Below are 15,099 nucleotides of genomic sequence, written 5' to 3'. Positions count from 1 at the left end.
AGGACCAGGGCCGTGTTCACTGAGAGTTGTGAACATGGGGACAATTATGTCTGAGGTCTGAACGGAAAGGGTGAGTGGAATTGTGTTCATAAAGAAGCCGGTGGATGCTGTGGGGTGTGACCCTTCTCTCTGCTCTGAGTGGGTGTGGGGCTGATTGGCAGACACACACTGACTACCTGGAGGCATGTTGCACGATTAATAAAAACTCAGAGAAAGATATTGGGGTTTGACCTGAAGACCAGAAAAGCAAAGCAGCCAGCCACTGGCTCTTACCTCCACCTCAGTCTGAAAATGGCGATCCTGCCTCCAGCAGTCTCAGAATGAGACAGAGATTGAGAGCTGTCTCCTCTTGTTTTATGTTCCTTTCTAGTTCTGGGATTAAGGGCATGCACCACTACCGTCTGATTTCTATGGCAAGTTAGTGTGACTACTGGGACTAAAGATGTGTGTCATTGTGGCTACTGGGATTAAAGGTGTGTGTCATTGCTGCCTGGTCTGTAAGGCTGGCCAGTGTGGCTGTCTTACTTTTCTGATCCTCAGGCAAGCTTTATTTATTCTGGAATCCACTATACTGGCAGAATGTCTGCACGAGTCCTGGCACCCTCTCCCTCCCTCTGCTCCAGCCTCCTGGAACTGCTTGGCTGTTGTCCCACGACAGGACCCGTTGCCCACTATTTCCTCTTTATCATTTCCTAGAGACTCCAGACACCTTTCAGGAACACCCCCAGCTCAGGGTCCTTTCTCTTGCCAACGGTCCCAGATCCCCACGTGTGTACCTGGCACATTGGGGTTGACCTCAGCTTGTAGGTCAACTCCGTCACTAAATTGTCCTGGCAAGGACCAGGCTAGTTCACTCAGCCCACCCAGTGGAGTGAATGCTGCCTGGTGTGTCTCATACAAGGCTAGGGGAGGCTTTGGGTTCCACTCTGCCATGATGAGGCTCCTAAGCCAGAACATTCCAGCCCAAGATAATCTTTCTTCTGGGATGAGGGTTCCAGTACATAGTCCTTTCACCCCCCAGGACTGGCCTACCTTGTCACAGAGGGCCCTTGCCCAGCCCCAGCCCTCACGGCCATCATGGCTCTGAACTGGATACTCGCAGAAGGGTTGTTGCTTGTGGGACTGAGGGGAGAGTGTCCCCATCCTTCTGAAGTCAACAGTGCCACACCTGCCCTGACTTCCTCAGCAGTGGCTCACTTGTAACCAGCACTGTCCCTCTACAGGCTCCCAAAGAATGTGTCTGATCTTCAAAATGCCACTGCATTGAAACTTGCCCAAATTCTACTCAGAGCTGACATAGGAACTCAAGTCTGGCTTCCAAAGGAATCCAATCGCTATGTCGTTAACAGTTGTCAGTACCTCTTCCTCGGGTGGAGCGAGGCCTGACCCCGAGGTCTGAGGACAGGCGTGTCATATAGAGGCATCTGGATCATGCTTCAGTAAAAACAATGGGAGACTGTTCTGGGTCTGGGACCTTGTAACTCCAGGGCTCAGTTTCCTCTGTAAAAATAGAGATAGCCACACTCACCGCATGGAGTGGTGGGGACCAAAGGAGTTGGAGAACGGAAATCCCTAAGCCCAGATGCATAGGCAACAGTAGATGACACTGTTTCTAATACTGTCACCATGGGAGGATGGAAAGACAATGCCGTTAGAGCCAGCTCTGATGAGGTACGACCTTTTCATATTTGCCTGTCTGCACTCGATTCTTTATCTCTAAAGTGGGGATGATTTTGTCTGAGGCATGGGTGGAATGGGTGACAGGAATTGTGTTCATAAAGAGACAGGTGAAGGTTTGGCAAGGCGGGTTGCTGGGTCCAGAGTGCCCATGTCCATTATCATGGTTGGAAGAGTTTGAGGCAACCCACCTTGGGACTCTGACCCCAGAATCCACGGCCTTTTAGAAGTTCTATGACCAAGTCAAAGGGCTCACGATGCAAAGTTACACAGTCTACGACAGTTCATCTGGAGAAGGCATCGAAGCCTCTACTGGATTCCTAAAAGGGTCTAACCCTGAACTTTTGGCTAACTCTTCCCTCTTTGCTTCACAGGTAAGGAAACTGAGTCCCAGAGAAGGCAAAGTGACCTCACATGGTGATTTCACAGTAGGTCTCTCTTCATAGGACCTGGGCTTTCTAATGTGGGGACCCCCACGTCCGTTAGGACCATCCTGCTTCAACTCTCCCCTGCACACGTGGTCATGCTTCTGAACCACACCTTTCTGAGCTCCTGGTGGATTCCAGGCTCAACTCCAGCCATGGACCAGTGTTTATCCCCTCCATCCGCATGTCTATATGATGGCATCTGAAGTGGGTCCACGGGAGACGTTAGGGTTACCTGACTCCCTGACGGGAAACGATTGTCCCCCTCTCTGTGCGCTGATCCAGTAAGAAGGCTGCTGTGTGGAACCAGGAGGGGTACCCCTGCTGGAGCCTGGCCGTCCTGGCACCTTGTTGCCCGAGACTTGTAGCTTTCAGAGCCGGGAGAAATAGATGTCTGTTGTTTATGCTACCCAGCTGGTAGCATTTTGTTATGACAACCCAAGCTGATGGGGACATCCATGCTTTGGGGACAGTGGTGGAGACTCCCTGCACTTCTGAAAGCTGAAGCCAGCAGCCCCACATTCTCAAGGAACACGGGCAACCTGCAGGACACCTCCAGGATGTAGGGTGTGGAGAGAGCAGGAGGGAGTTACTCCATCCAGAGGGCAGGATGGAAGATGCTTAAGGACTTGGGGTCCAGAGAATGGAAGGGGTCAGGAGGTGGCTGGGCTGGGAAGGTGCTTCTGGAGCCCTCTGGATGAAAGTCCAGCAGGGTTGAAGGGTGCCTCCTGGAGCCACCCCATCAGCCTTCATCCGAGCCTGACCCCTCTGCTGCTGGCTCCAAGCTGCCAGCTTTAGGACCCTTCTCTGTAACCCTTGCCACCTCGGCCTGGCCCCTCTCCTGCCACATAAGATTGTGTTTCTCTGCTTCAGAACTGACCTTCTTCTTTACCCCTCAGTTCTCTCTCTCTCTCTCTCTCTCTCTCTCTCTCTCTCTCTCTCTCTCTCTTTCTCCTAATCCACAAAGCAGCTTCTGCAGATAGTAGCACACACCATCAGGTTTGATTAATTAACTGTACAGAAACGACGGGAAACCAGCGAAGGAGATAATTATGCAAAACAGACCGTGTCAGGTTTACAAAACTGGCCCCCTTCCCACTCTGAGCACCAAGGACTGGGTGTTGGGGGAGGGAGGCTTCCCTTTTCACAGGAGCTGCTCAAAAGATGGAAGCCCAGGAGGTCAAGAGAGAAGTGGGAAAAGGGTGGGGCTGGGAGGGGGTGGTATTGGGGGGAAGTGTGCTCCAGTAAGGACAGTCTGGAGGGATGGGCTGCCAGCCACCGTCAGGTACACCTGCTAAGAGAGGCCTGGACCAGTTGGTTCTGTTCCTGTAAAAGACTTCCATGAGACTCTCTAGGACCTTTTCCCCCTCTCTCTACTGTCTTCCCTCCTTCATTCCTTCTCTCTGGGAAGAACAGGTCTGAGTTTTAAGTAAGGCAGGTGTGTTAGCTGTGTGTGGCCTGGTCTCCACCAGCTGGGGTGGGTAGAAGAGTGCTGGGAGCCACCCACTCTCTTGACCCTTGCTCTGGGGTGGAGGTAGTCACCCGTGTTCTAGGCATGCGCGCCTCCCCCGTGTGCTCATTTTTCTATGGTGCCAGGGCACAACTGGGCCATATCTGCTACACTCAGTATCCTGAAACCTGGTGTGCCCCAGCATCCTGGTTGCCTGGGTGACAGGGAGGCTCAGGACAGAAAGTTCTTACTTTCCAGGCTTCGGTGGCTCACCTGCGGCCAGCCTCGGCGTCACGGTAGTCCTCGATGGCCAGGCGGAGCTTGCGCCTGTGCAAGGAGCTGCACACACCCAGGCCCAACTCCAGGTCCTCATCACTCAGGCTGAGAAGCACCTGTAGGAGGTAGACTTAGTGCCCAGAGGCAAGAGATGGGGCAAGGGGTAAGGAGGTTCTGGCCTTGGCCCCTGGAGCCCCAGACCCTGACTCTGCTGCTGGGGTCAGTACAGAAGGGTCTGAGGGAACGGGGCTCCTCATCTGCATCCCCTTCCCAGCCCATCTCCCTAGACAGGGCACCTCTGCAGCCTGTGATGGTTGATAACTCCCAACAAAGCCTGTCTCTAGTGAGTAGTGGCGCACGCCTTTAATCCAGCACTCCAGAGGAAGAAGCAGGTGGATCTCTGAGTTCGAGGCCAGCCTGGTCTACAGAGCGAGTTCCAGGACAGCCAGGGCTACCCAGAGAAACTGTATCTCAAATAAATAAATAAATAAATAGAAAGCCTATTTCTAGGAGTTGTGGGACCCATGTCCCCTGGGGCCATCCTGCTTCAGCTCTCTCTGATGCATGGCTGTGCCTTTGTGTCACCCCTACTGGGCTCCAGAGGTCCTGGGCTCAGCTACTGTTATTTGTGTGTTGTTTGGGTGGGATACTGTTTGGACCAGGATGGGTGAGGCCACCATCCAGGCTAAGGAACTCCCCAGTCCAGCCCTGTTCCTCTCTGCCAGCTAAGGAGAGGTTGGGTACCAGCTGAAGTTAGTCCCGTTTTAAGGACAAAGTAGCATGACTCCAAGGGGCTGTTGTTCCTTGCAAGGTTTATTGGTGACCTGGACCTGCAATAAGTTGGTCCACTTCTAGATTATACCTCCTCTTGTCCTCAGAGGAGAATGGAGACAGTCGATCCTGGGAGGAGAGGGCACCCATGGGAAGGTACAGGGGCATCCCCCAGGGGCCCGAGCTGCCTACCTTCCCACTCTTGACATTCTCTGCACAGGCCTTGACGTACATAGGCATGGCCATCACCACCTCCAGCCAGGCCTGCACTGTGCCAGCCTTCCAGTGGGACATGGGCGTGGTCCTCACCAGCTCCACGTGCTGTAGCCGGTCCATCTGCTCCTCGCCCTCGGACAGGCTGAGGCTGTGCCGTGTGGGGCTGCACTGACTGTCGGAGTCTGCAACATACAGGACACAGAACCTTGCTGTGGGGAGGAGCCACATTCTGGGTGAGGGTGGGGAGAGGCGACTCCAAGGCACAAAACCAAAGTGACTCTCCTGATAGTGTTTGCCCATGCTCCAGGGGATGGCCTTACATCCATGCACACACAAGAAAATCTGATAGGTCTCAGAGGCCATTAAAGAAGAGGAGGGAGAGAGAAAGTTGGAAGGGAGATATGCGTAGTGTGTGTGTGGGGACCCAGGGAGAGTTGAATGGGAAGGGGTGGGGATGATTATGATCAATAGATGTATGAAATTGTCAAATCAACTAATCAATCAAAATGGCTCTGGTTGGCCACCCAATCCCCATTACAAAGTCTTCTCTGTTCTCCCCAAAGAGGAAGAAACATGATATTCCAGAGAGAAACAAACCTAATGCAGAAATGCAAATCTTCCAATGCCAGCCCTAGACAGCAGCTGCTAGTAGTTAGTTAAATAGTCTCTGGGAGACACAAACGCCCGTGCTCGCAGACCCGCATGCATAGCTCTGTCCTGCTAGATGCTTTGGGCAGACAGCACGCAGGACATTTGCAGGACACTGTCCCTTCTCAGTGGAGAATTCCACTGCAATCTTTGGAAAGTGTTGGAAGGACATCCATGGCTTATTTTACTCTGCACAGGCTTGGGGAGGTAGTGGAGTGGAGGTTGTTTCCAGATTTACACTCTTGTAGATGCAGAGTGGCAATGAGCACTCTGGGCAAACAGGTGATTTGTTTTCTTGAGATAGATGGGACCCAGCTGCATCCGTTAAAACACAGAAACCTGTCCGTGGAGTAGCCTCACACACAGAAGGAAATGAACCTCCAAGCAGGTCTGTATAGTGCTTGTGTTGTAAGCATGAAGACTTGAGTTGGATTCCCTGAACCCACGTAAAAAGGAAAGGTGGATGGGCCCGGCAAGAGGGCCCAGTGGCTGACAGTGCTCGCTCTGTAAGCATGGCGACCTGACTTCAACCCATGTAAAAGCGGAAGGTGACAACTGACTCCACAGTTATCCTTGGTCTCTGTCTCTACACGCACGCCGTGCACACGCATCACATACACACACTAATTATAATTATATGGAAAGAAGGGATGGCGGTCCCTTCATGCAATCCCAGGGCTGTGGGAAGTGCTGACAGGTGGATCCCTAGGGCCCCCGGGCCAGACAGCCTGGCTACAAGGAGAGCACAGTCCAGCGAGAGGCTCAAAACACACAGGTGGATGGCGCCTGGGGCAGGAAAGCTGAAGTTGGTCCCTGGTCTCCATCCTTGCATGCACACACAGGAACACACACCTGTACCCATGCCTGCATACACAAATACGTGCGTGTGCACCTGAATGTGAATGTGTACCTGCAGACACAGGCATGAATGTGTATGAACATACACATGCAGAAATATGTGAGATGTGTGATTTTGAACTGCACATGGGGGGTGCATTCCTGTAAGCCCAGTGTGGGAAGATCAGGAGTTCAAGATGCATACATTGATGTGTATGTGTGTGTGTGTGTGTGCATGCACACACACAGTACAACATGGGTAAATGTTAAAAAATCTTTATCCATGGATGATCAATGACATTGTTAATAACTGCATGAGTGTGCATGTGTGTGTGCATATGCATGTGTGTGTATGTTTGTGTGTGTGCAGTGTGCTCATGCGTGGGAGTTGATCTTCCTCACACCTCCAGCTGTGTATGGAACACAAGGTAGGGGAGCCCAAGGGGCCATACGGGCTCCCACCATCAACTCACACACTCCGGTTTAGGTACACAACCAGCCCCCCTCCTGCCTTCCACCCCAAATCTGAACTATAAAGTGGAGAATGTGGCAGGTGGGGTTGTCTTTAGGGTCATAAAGCATCAACTAAGCAGTTATTTCCCAAATGCAGGCCTGATACATCAGTTTCCATGCCTGGGCTTCCATCAGTTCCGGGTTTATTTCCCCTCCTTCTCAGCCCTAGGTCACGTTTACAGCCTGGCTGCTCAACCACAGGGTTGGAGTCAGAGGACTGGGGATGAGAATCAGGAATTTGTTACCACCCCAACATGCGTGCACACACGCCTCTCTCTCTCTCTCTCTCTCTCTCTCTCTCTCTCTCTCTCTCTCTCTCACACACACACACACACACACACACACACACACACACCTTACAAGATGCTAAGAATACTGACAGCGCTGATCCCAGCCTTGCTACTGAGGCTTCCCAGGAGGCCTCAGGCCCCGTGGAGGCCACTGTAGGTGCCAAACACAGGAATAGCCACAGGGTTACATCTAACCCCTTGCCTGCTTTTCTGAAAAGCATATGCCTGGCTCACCAGTAGCCTTTTGCCTTAAATGCTTGAGGCCCTTGGTTCCATCCCCAGCCAGGGGAAGAAAGACAAAGTCCTGGTCTAATATTCCTTTTGTCAGACCATAGCCACGCCCTTCAGTTCCTCACCTCTCCATCTGATTTTGATCACACTGAGGACCTGGGTATCGGTGACAGAGTTGTCTGATCCACAAAGCCCCAAATGATCATGTCTAGTCCAACGCATAAAGTGCTTGGGAGAATGGTCTGGCCTGGAGGTTGAAGGTCAACATAGGGGCTTTGTTCTTCATTGCCTTACTCTTCTTCCCTCCCTAGTGGGTTGGGAACTTCACCCTCTGGGCCTTTAGTTTGCATGTAATTGTTCTCAGAGAAGGCCCCTGAGACATCAACATCAACATCGCCCAATATCAGGCTAGAGGTAAAGGTTTTAGTGATGGAGGAAGGTCATTGGCTAATAAAGGCACTGCCCTGGCCCATTTTATTGGTTAGAGGATAGGTGGGAGGAGTAAACAGAACAAAATGCTGGGAGGAAGAGGAAGTGAGCTCAGAGTCGCGACAGCTCTGCTCTCGGGAGCAGACGCCTGAGAGAGACGCCATGCCCCGCTCCGGGGATGAAGCTCCGACCCAGGATGGACATAGGCTAGAATCTTCCTGGTAAGCGCACCTTGGGGTGCCATACACAGATGATTAGAAATGGGCTAAATTAATATGTGAGAATTAGCCTAGAAGAGAATGGGCCAAGCAGTGTATAAATGAATACAGTTTGTGTATTGTTATTTCGGGGCATAAGCTAAGTTAGCCGTGCGGGCGGCTGGGGTGCTGGGGACGCAGCCCCGCCGCCCTTATTACTACATTTTAGGACCTCATGGCTCTTGGAACAGTGACTCAGGGGTAGCCTAGCTTCCGTGGATGTCCCAGTGGTTTGGTGGCATGCTCCCGTGACACACCCATTGCTTTAGTGTCCCTGTCACACCTGCTATTCAGAGTCAGCTGACCAAGACCTACAGCTCATCCATTGTTTTCAAATGTCCCATCTCAGGTAGTCAGAAGGGACACCAGGAATTCCTAGCAACACTTGCTTCTACAGCGCTACAGCCTACCTTTAATCCTGAAGGCCTCAGTCATGGGATACTGTGATCATGACTACTTTTTTTGTTTTGTTTTTTGTTTATCACTTCTTGTTATATCAGAGACAGATTCTGGGATTCTATTTTCTGACTAGCGAAGAAGGTGATTGAAAATCTCCTTTGGGCCAGGTGGTGGTGGTGCACGGCTGTAATCCCAGTACTTCAGGCAGAGGCAGGTGGAGCTCTGTGGGTTTGTGGCCGTCTTGGTCTAAAAGTGAGTTCCAGGACAACCAGGGCTGTTACACAGAGAAACCTTATCTTGGAGGAGGAGGAGGAGGAGGAGGAGGAAGAGGAGGAGGGGAGGAGGAAGAGTAAGAGGAGGAGGAGGGGAGGAGGAGGAAGAGGAGGAGGAGGAAGAGGAGGAGAAGGAAGAAAATCTCCTTTGATTCAAAGTATTTGGGAGGAGAGTGGGAAGCTCTCAAAACTTTTGTTTATCTGAAGAAAGCTTTCATCTAACTCCCAGGGGTGCAGAGTGAGGGGTTTCCCATACTTCATTGCTACACTGGATCCATGGTTCTTGTTTGGTAGAAGTCAGGGCATGTTGGCTTCTCCATGTTGGCTTCTGTAGGCTGCTTTTGAAAGACCCTACAGACCCCCTCCTCAATACCCGCAGCTAGCATGCTCCCGGGGGAACGTCCTGTTTGCTAAAAAAAAAAAACTCTCCGGATCAGCAGCCAGCCTGCTCCCGTAAGAACATCCCATGTGCCTGAGAGAGCAGGAGATAGAGATAGGAAGACTGCAAGGCAAGATGTCAATAAGATAGGATATCAACAAAGCAGGTTAGCTATAAGATAGGAACAGGATGACTGTTGCCAGGCATCCATGCTGAGAGAGGAAACCATTCATGCCCCCGCCTCATTCCGGTCAACCGATAACCACGCTTTTGCTTCTGTAAGCTTGCTTTTTGCTCACACCCTTGCTGAGGAAACCATTCATGCCCCCGCCTCATTCCGGTCAACCGATAACCACGCTTTTGCTTCTGTAAACTTGCTTTTTGCTCTTCCCTATAAAAAGACCTCCCCCCAGTCTGCAGGCGCGCAAGTCCTTCGAAAGACTTGCTGCCCGCAGGTACCTGTGTTTACTCAATAAACCTCTTGCTAATTGCATCCTGTGGCCTGGTCTCGGAGTGTCCTGGTTCTGGGGTCTTCATCAGAGAGGAAAGGTCCTCTCTGAGGGTCTTTCACTTTGAAGGTTTCTCATGATCTGCTCTATATCTCATTACAATAAGGCTAGATGAAAATTTTCTATCAGCTATTTATCAGCTATGTATGTATCATCTATCCATCATCTCTCTATCAACTATCCATCTATCACCTATCAATCTATCAATCTACATTTATCCATCTAGCAATCCGTCTATCATCTTCCATATATCCATCCATCATCTATCTATCTATCTATATCTATCTATCTATCTATCTATCTATCTATCTATCTATCTTCTATATCTATCTATCTGTCTATCAATCATCTACCTATCATCTACTATCTATCATCTAACATCTATCTATCTATCTATCTATCTATCTATCTATCTATCTATCACCTCTCTCTCCTCTCCTCTCTCCTCTCTCTCTGTCTGGGGTGGGGTGGGCAGACACTTGCCCTGATGCACAGGTGGAGGTCAGAGAACAACCTTGGGTGTCAGTCATGAACTGTCCATTCTGTCCTGGTTTTGTCTGCAGATGCTGCTGATGTGGGGCTATTCATCTATCTTGCCGTGGAAATGATGTCTCTGGTCAGTCTCCTTGATTTTTCTGAGATAGCATCTCATGTAGCCAAGACTGGCCTCAAACTCACTATATAGCTAAGGATGACCTTGAACACCTCAGATCCTCCAGCTTCTACTTACCCAGTGCTCGGATGATAAGCATGTACCACCTCACTTGGTTTATGCAGTGCAGGAGATCAAACTCAGAGCCTTGTGCTGAGAAGCATGCTACCAGATAAATGACACCCCTTGCTCCAGTCTCCTTACTTTTTATGACCTGGACACGTGTACTTGTTATTGGAGAGCACCGGGTAGGGCTATAGAAACTGTAGGAGTTGGGATGGTACTCTGGGGAAAGCAGCCTGCTCTGAGGCTGGGGAATTGCTGCTGGCTCTGCCTGTTGAGTTAGAGAGCCAGAAACCCTGCCGTGAGTGAGAATGGGAGACAGGCAGGAAGACACACAAACACATAGAGACACATAGACACACACAGACAGACACAGGCACACACACACACACACACACACACACACAAATGCACACACACACAGAGTACAGAGGGTTTGAGATAATGACCTTGTTATCGTGTTCTCTGACTGCAGAGGGAGAGGCCAGTTGGCTGCTGTCCTAGCCCAAGAAGATGATGCCCCTACCCTAACAGGAACCGTTGACAACCGTAGGGAAGATTTATTTATGCTCTCAAATCGTTGATCCTGCTGTTCCCTGGGCCCAAGGGTGGCGATCTCCCTTCCAATCTTTTAGGGATCTGCTTACATGTCGTTGCTGTCGAGGAACCCTCCCCTGGTCACTAGTGTCCTCTACCACTAGCGTCACAACACGCACACAAGCTCTTACTGACTCAGGACATTTTCTTACACCGCACCTCTCACCCTTGATTGATTTAATCTGTGAAATCATTAGGCCAGCAACCGTGTTTCCCTGTAGCCTACCCTTCCTCCATAGGAGAAGGAGCCGGGCCTGGTGGACCCCTGAGTGTCTCTGTTACCTAGCAAGGTGGTAGACCAAAGCAAATGTTTAACAGCTGACTCTCATGGTTCTAGAAAGCCTGGCAGCTTTCGAAAGCACCATCTTGCCTGTTTTGAGGTATAAGCCAATAGCATGGCACTGGGGGTGGGGGTGGGGTGAGGTGGGATGTTCTCAAAGCAGTCTGCCTGGAGGGCTAAGAGAAGGGCCTAGGAAGGGAGGAGGAGGAGCAGCTTGGTTTCCCACCAGCCACCTCTACTCTCCCAGGGCATAGCCTGCAGCTGACCCGTCCTTCTCTACTGTTGCTATTCTTTGTCCTTTCCTCTCTGCCTGTGCGAAGTCTGTCCACCTGAAACTGATTGACACTGAGGCCCCAATCATTCTTTGCCCTAGGGCTGTCCTGCGCACTGGGAAGACTGAGCAACGCACTGAACTCTTATCCGCAGGGTACCAGCAAGCAGGATACGCACACCAAGAGATTAGCCTGTGCTGGCTCTGGGCCTCAGATCTCAGATTCGCCTGATCTATCCAGTCAGTCAGGCTCAGGTCAAAGCCCCTGTCCTTGGCGATTGACAAAGAAGCCCCCACCAGCATGTCACAGCCTAAGCTGAGTTTTTATTTTTAAACCCTGCTCTAGGACATGACAGTGGCTTTGTAATGATCCATGATGGTTACTGTGTGGTCTGCAGAGCACTGAGGACACTCAACCGTGGCTCCTAGGAATCCCAGCTCCCAGGAGTAGGGACAGTGTAGGTCCCAGTGAGCACAGAAGCATAGTGGTGACCACAGCTGCTGGGACTACAGCAGGACCTTGGGCAGGCAGCCAGGTGGCCTGGTTCTACCACTAATCCACAGCTCCACAACATCGCTCAAGGCCAGGCAGGCTGATAGAGGAAGCCCTGATAGGTTAGAACATAGGTGGGTGGAGTGAACAGAACAGAATGCTGGGAGGAAGAGGAAGTGAGGTAAGACGCCTCAGACAGATGCCAGGCCGCTGCTCTCCAGGGCAGACGCCATGAAGCTCCGACCCAGGATGGACGTAGGCTAGAATCTTCCCGGTAAGCGCACCTTGGGGTGCTACACACATTAGTAGAAATGGGTAATCAAGATGTAAGAATTAGCCAGTAAGAAGCTAGAGCTAATGGGCCAGGCAGTGTTTAAAAGAATACAGTTTGTGTGCTGTTATTTCGGGGCATAAGCTAGCCAGGCGGCCCGGAGCGGGCTGTGGAAAGAGGCCCGCAGCTCCCTCAACAGCAGGCTCTCTGGAGGTCTGGGGCTAACTCCCAGGCCCCCAGCATGTCCATGTCCCTTGGTTACACCACTAGGCCCCACAGGGAGTGGCTTAGCTCAAAAGCGCCTCTTTGACCTGCCTTTACTGCCTCGCACTTTCCCCTGAACCAAACTTTATTTTGCTTTGACTGCGGCCACCAGCATGGCCCGGCTTGCGCTCGCTGCCTGTCTCTGGCCTTGGAGGATCTCCTCCTCTTGGCCCCTCCACTACAGCACAGGAATTTTCCATGGGGTCAGGGAATTATCCCTCTGGACTTGGCAAGCCTCCATCCTGTTCTGTGCTTCGCAATGATTTCCAGTTTTACAGTTATCCAGTGACCGTACCTCTAAAAAACAAAATACCAGTTACCAAAACCTTCCCCTTCCTCGGCAACTTGCTGGACGGCCTAATAACTCTCCATTTTGGAAGTTCTCCTATGATCTCATCTGTTGCACAGGTTTCTTTCCCTACTGCCTTTGGTCCACCCTCATCCTTTGTCCTAAGATTTCCATATCCGCGCCTCTTTGCTGACATGTTTCCAAGGTGACCCTGCACCAACGTAGATAGGGATGAGAGTTGAATCCCATGAGAAGGGAGGATCTTTTGAGCCTGGACAGAGACCCAAGATGTGTGAGGCTGACTCTGCCCAGCTGTGGGAAGCAAAGGTGGGGTGACAGGGAACGAGGGTCATGGGAGGCTCTGGATCTCTACTTAGAAGTCACGTTTCTGCTCCTCCCTGACGCCCTTCCCTCATAGCTGCTCTCCATCCTCCAGACAACTCGTGACTCTGGGCTTAGGTTAGCCATCTTCTATTAACCCATTGTCACTGTGATAGCCCATGTGCCCACTGAGACAGAGGAACGACCGCTGAGCTAATTCAGAGCCCAGGGCGAGGCACTTGGGGCATTTCCTTTGCTAGGATGATCTTGCTTGCTGTCCAGTTTTGAGAAAGTTTATCCCTGGAATGAGCTTTCTGTGAAGCTGAGGCTGGCCTTGAACTCCCGATCCTCCAACGCCCAAGTGCTGGGGATCCTGGGTGCGCATGACAGTGTCTGACTCCTCTGGGATCATTTTGTCATTTCATGTAAACTGTTGCACAGCTTTGACCCCGCCCCACCTCCCTCAAAATGTCATGAACGCCACCCAGAGCTCTATAGACCAGAGTTAGGGTCTGTTGTTTGTTTATGTCACTAAGGCAAGGGCAGGCTTGCAAGCCTACAGCTGAGCAGTGGCTAGTTCCTTTCCTCCCCGGTGTTGACAGCTTTGATGGCGTTGGGGCAGCGCAGTTCTTACAGCCTGGACACTACAGGAAGGCACAGAGGACTGTCTGTTTAGGCCTGTCCCGTACTGGTTCTATAGGGTCCCGGTGTGCCTGCAGCTAGGGCTGTTGTCTGGTGTACTCCCTACCACAGCTGGCTGAAGCCCTTTTAGAATCCACAAATACATTCACCTGGAGACACAGCCTGGGGGTGGAGGAGGCCGGGAAGCTTCTACCAGTCTTGCAGAGACTTTCTCTGTCCTTCACTGTCCTGTCTCGGTACCCCCTCATCCCACCCCGCTGCTTCTTCCAATAGAAGCTTGGGAATGAATGAGCTGAAACTTCCTGTTCTAACTCCAATCATGTTTGTCTGAAAGGGAGTGGGGTGCCACAGTGTGTTGTACCCCAAGTCTCACCCTTAACTTATTCTGTCTTCTTGGGCTATTAGGTTGCCTCTCTGAGTCTCAGTTTCCCCATATTCAAAGCTGAGACAACAATATTCAAGTCGAGGATGTTAGTGAAGTCAGCTTTAGAGTGGAAGACCTTAATGAAGGTGCCTGATATTACCTCTTAATATAAATCTAGCCGGGCGGTGGAGGCGCACGCCTTTAATCCCAGCACTCAGGAGGCAGAGGCAGGCGGATCTCTGTGAGTTCAAGGCCAGCCTGGTCTATAGAGAGAGTTCCAGGACAGCCAGAGCTATACAAAGAAACCCTGTCTCAAAAAACAGGCCAGGCAGTGGTGGTGCACTCAGGAGGCAGAGGCAGGCGGATCTCTGTGAGTTTGAAGACAGCCTGTGGGTTCAAGGCTAGCCTGCTCTACAGAACTAGTTCTAGGTCAGCTAGCACTGTTACACAGAGAAACCTTGTCTTGAAAAATCAAAAACAAACAAAAAACAAACAAACAAAAAGCCCATCAACAACAAAACATAATATCTACAACCTTGGCTCCCAGCCCTAAAACTTTGACCCCCAGCCCCGAGACTGGCACACAGGCAGTACTCAGAGACACTTTTCATGCAACTTTGAAGTGCCTAATGCACGCTGGGACAGTAGGCACTCAAAGTCCTATCACAGTTTCTTCATTTATCTCTCTGTCTGGAGGCAGGGTTTTCCTTTAGCCCTCATAGGGACATTCTGTTGAGAGCCCTGTGTTGCAACAGCTATCCAAGGCAGTGGGCACACATCCCCCTGGTGCCTCTGGGACCGTATGGAGGCCACTTTGACAGTCCCATTGGCAATTTCACTGAAGGTGAAGCCCCTACCTTGTCTCTGAGTTCCCTGGACTCTGGAAGGCAAGCTGAAAGGTGACTACATTCCTTGGCTATAGGAAGGTGGCTCCCGGTCTCAGGAAGTCTCGGGAAGATAATGGCCTGAGGGAGTTCTGAGGGGGGACTTTTGTTTCCTCCACCCCAGTGGCC

General features: G+C 51.3%; 1 protein-coding gene across 7 annotated transcripts in view; it reads right to left on the bottom strand.

The window, feature by feature from the left end:
- Kazn (kazrin, periplakin interacting protein) overlaps positions 1-15,099 on the bottom strand; it is a 912,767-nt gene that overhangs the window by 13,129 nt on the left and 884,539 nt on the right. For 6 of the 7 annotated variants that reach the window (XR_005974328.1, XM_041651457.1, XM_041651458.1 and 3 more), the window contains 2 exons: positions 4,792-4,997; positions 3,826-3,944 (listed from right to left, as the gene is read on the bottom strand). Coding sequence is in view for 5 of the 7 variants with exons in the window: in XM_041651457.1 (XP_041507391.1) it covers positions 3,826-3,944; positions 4,792-4,997 (325 nt within the window). In the remaining 2 variants the exon portion in view is untranslated. Of the gene's footprint in view, positions 1-3,825; positions 3,945-4,791; positions 4,998-15,099 lie in introns of those variants that run through there. The other variant, XR_005974329.1, reaches the window with a different exon arrangement.

Source organism: Microtus oregoni, unplaced genomic scaffold (genome assembly GCF_018167655.1).
Source record: "Microtus oregoni isolate MIOR12 unplaced genomic scaffold, Mior012 000005F_ref0000423, whole genome shotgun sequence".
NCBI classification, from domain to species: Eukaryota; Metazoa; Chordata; class Mammalia; order Rodentia; family Cricetidae; genus Microtus; species Microtus oregoni.
The sequence above is the reverse complement of the archived record's forward strand: the minus strand, read 5'-3'. Positions and strand labels throughout refer to the sequence as shown.